This window comes from Plasmodium cynomolgi, chromosome 10, assembly GCF_000321355.1.
Source record: "Plasmodium cynomolgi strain B DNA, chromosome 10, whole genome shotgun sequence".
NCBI classification, from domain to species: Eukaryota; Apicomplexa; class Aconoidasida; order Haemosporida; family Plasmodiidae; genus Plasmodium; species Plasmodium cynomolgi.
In genome coordinates, this window is record NC_020403.1 from 1102699 (window position 1) to 1106269 (window position 3571).

The 3571-nt window shown below is 49.4% G+C and overlaps 1 protein-coding gene across 1 annotated transcript; it reads left to right on the top strand.

Moving 5' to 3' along the window:
- Positions 1-1765: 1765 nt before the first annotated feature.
- On the top strand, positions 1766-3067 carry PCYB_103440 (subtilisin-like serine protease; the record flags this gene model as incomplete). The annotated part of the gene is made up of 2 exons (XM_004222893.1): positions 1766-2065; positions 2522-3067. 2 exons carry the CDS (start codon positions 1766-1768, stop codon positions 3065-3067), a joined length of 846 nt encoding a protein of 281 aa, XP_004222941.1.
- Between the last annotated feature and the right edge of the window lie 504 nt (positions 3068-3571).

Genomic DNA, 3571 nt, shown 5'->3' on the forward strand with positions numbered 1-3571 from the left:
AGTAGTATNTATTNTTTTTTTTTAGTTGGTAGAGTGCTACGTAGGGGAAACCTTGCTGCTAAGATATAAGAATGAGGAGGAAGTGGAGAATGAGGATCCCCTGTGGTTGGGTTTTCCCCTTTCGGCGGGGTGTGAATACCTTGCTCATTTTTTGGGACTTTTAAAATGGGTGTGTACGAGCATGGTGGAAAAATTGAACGCTTGAATATTTGGAGATTTGCCAATTTTATTCTGTTATGTTAGTGGGTTGGTGAAATATGAGGGGTGGATCATATAATTGGCTGCGCATCATGGGGGGTGGTGGTGCTTAAGGTGTGCACACTTCGCGCGGTGCTATGCTAATCGGTGAGAATTGTCGCAGTGCACACCTGTTCGATCTGATGAGGGGAGAATTGCGCAGTGCTAAGAGGTGTGTTCCTGGGGCGTTTGTCTCTTCGGGTGTGTAAGGTGCCTCGCGCGATGTGTAAGTTGAGTTGACTCTCCCATCCGGGTTGACTCTCCCACCCGAGTTTGCTCTCCTGTATGTATTCCCCATTGCAGCTTCGTTTTCCGCATCCCTGGGGACGAACCAAATCCCTAGTTAGTCTCAAAAGCTCAGTGTGTAACAGATCATCCTTCCTGACAATTTTTTTTTTTTCCCCTCCCTCCCTCAGTTTGTGTTTATTGTTCCGTTTAGTTTTTCATGAAATGGTAAGGAGAGGAATTTTTTTTTTTTTTATTTTTTTTTTTTTACCGTTTACACACTAGTTAAAAAAGATCAAACAATAAAATCTGCTGGACGATGGTTACTCTGGGATAGTCCTGGCCGAAGTGTGTTTTAGGGGTGATCGTAGCAGTCTAGGTGGTTGTAACTGCCTAGGTGCGTAGAGGCAATAGTGTGATCTGTTAACAGCTTGATCGTTTCACCCCCTTGCTGTATCACTAGACCCCCCCCCTCATTTACGTCACACCGGTGCAGCCAAACCATAATGCGTATACCCGCTTGGACATGTGCAACAAGGGAAGAAAGCGGAACTGCTCTACCTCTGATTCAATCGTAGCGCACCGACTCCCACCCCCCGTCTAGGCAAAAATGACGATTAGAAAGTACCACTACGCCTTCGTCTGCCTCCTCATTTCCGGGATGGTTAACCATATGCCTGTTCAGTATAGAAGACACCCCATGCGTGACGTAACGGCGAGGAGAAAACATCGAACTGTTCGTGACGACTGTGGAGAGGGAAGAGCCAGTTTTCTAATTTGCTTCCAAGGTAGGGTTTTGCGTGGTGCGTCTGCTGAGGTGCTCAAGGTGGGGGGATTTCAAACGGGGGTCGGTTCTTCCTCGCTGTCGTCCTCTCCGGCTTCTTCGCCGTCTTCTCCACCGCCTTCTTCTCCACCGCCTTCTTCTCCACCTTCTTCTCCACCTTCCTCGCCGCCTTCCCCCTCTGCCCATTCCCCCCCACGAGGGGATCACCTTCTCCAAGAGGATCCACACCACATGGACGAAACCCTAACCAAACTGAGAAAAAAAAAAATGATAATAAAATTTAAACAACAGGAAAACGCATCACAGTCTGCTCTCATTCAACAAAATATCGTCAACCTACTGGGGTCCTGCGGCAGAGTGAAGAAGTTGAGCCACATAGACCTTTACCTATATGAGACTTTTTCAAACATCAGCGAGAGAGCATTAAAGAATTGCCTGCAGCTGTTGAGCAGTGGGCCCGTGCTGGTCGAACAAGACTTCCAAATACATGCCGTCGAGAGGGGAGGTTGCATGAGTGGCATGGTTGACAAGGGTGGTATCGTTGACGTTGGTGACATGGCTGACAAGGGTGGCATCGTTGACGTGGGTGGCCTTTATGCGATCCGCGCGATTGGCGGAGAGGCCCCTGCTAGGAGCGGAACCAACCTACGGAGCCACGCTGGCAGCAACGGTACCTTTCAGCTGAACAACCAAATGGCGTTTAAGAATTTTTTGAGCAGACTTCAAAGCAACTACAAGGGGACGAATATTATTAATGGGTACGACCAAACGAAGATGAAGGAGGGCACGGAGATGTCGGAGCCTCACGAGCAGAACGACGTGAACGTGTGCATCGTGGATACAGGGGTTGACTACAACCATAGGGATTTGCGGGGCAACGTTGTGCATGTGTTGCATGGCCGGGATGTGAGAGGGGATGGAAGCGGTAGGGGAGGAAGCGGTAGGGGAGGAAGCGGTAGGGGAGGAAGCGGTAAGGATGGAAGCGGTAGGGATGGAAGCGGCACGGATGGCCGCAGCTGGGACGACGGTGATCGCGGGGACCGCCCAGGCGGCATGGACAACCACGGGCACGGGACGTTCATAGCGGGGATCATCGCGGGAAACTCACAGAGAGAAAGTCAAGGAATTAACGGAATTTGCAAACGAGCTAAACTAACCATATGCAAAGCGCTCAACAGTAGGAACGCAGGTGTCGTGAGTGATATTTTAAAATGCTTTAATTTTTGCGCATCGAAAGAAGCAAAAATAATTAACGCCAGCTTTGCTAGTACAAAGAATTACGTATCGTTATTTGAGGCTTTGAAGACTCTCGAGGAAAAAAACATCCTTGTCGTTTCATCATCAGGCAACTGCTGCCCCACAACGGAATCCATGAACACATTTCCTGAGTGTAATTTAGACGTAAAGAAGGTATACCCTACGGCTTACTCTCTAAACCTACGTAACCTTATCACCGTTTCGAATATGATTCAGCAAGAAAATGGACAAGTGATTCTATCTCCAGATTCTTGTTACAGTGCCAACTATGTTCACTTAGCTGCTCCGGGAGACGATATAATATCCACCTTCCCACGGAATAAGTATGCAATTAGCAGCGGTTCGTCTTTCTCCGCTGCCGTGGTTACTGGTTTGGCTGCCCTGGTGTTGTCTATCAATGCTCGTTTGAGTTACGAGGAGGTGATTGACTTGCTGCGTGGCTCCATTGTGCAAACGGAGTCCCTCCGGAGTAAGGTGAAGTGGGGGGGCTTTCTGGACGTGCGCCACCTGGTTAGCTCGACCATCGCGCTTTCGCGCGGGGAGGCGGAAGCAGCCAGGGAGTGAAGTCCACTCGGGCGTTCACTCGGGCGTTCACTCAGGCGTCCTTTTTTTTTCGTCTTTGTTTTTGTGCTGACTTTTTTGTTTCCGTATGGCTTGCTTTCATTTCAGTATGGTTTAGCTCCCTTCGAGGGGCGTCGCGGCGGGAAGGACTCCTCCTTGCGCGCCTTCGAAACGAGCTGAAGGGAGTTCCTCGGTGGCCGCTCCACAGGTAGCTACATACTCAGCCGCCACGTACTCAGCTGCCACGTACTCAGTTGCCACGTACTCAGCTGACATGTTTTTCATGCCAAGTTTTTTGTCTCATGTTTTTCGTGCCCAAATTTTCGTGCCAAGTTTTTCGTGCCAAGTTTTTCGTGCCATGTTTTTTGTCTCATGTTTTTTGTGCCAAGTTTTTCGTGTGAAGTTTTTCGTTTCAAGCTCTTTCCTTCCCGAGTGGAGAAGCACGTGACACACGCCACCTCGGGGGGGGAGTGACTCCCCGCATATGTAGAAATGTTTGCCACGAAA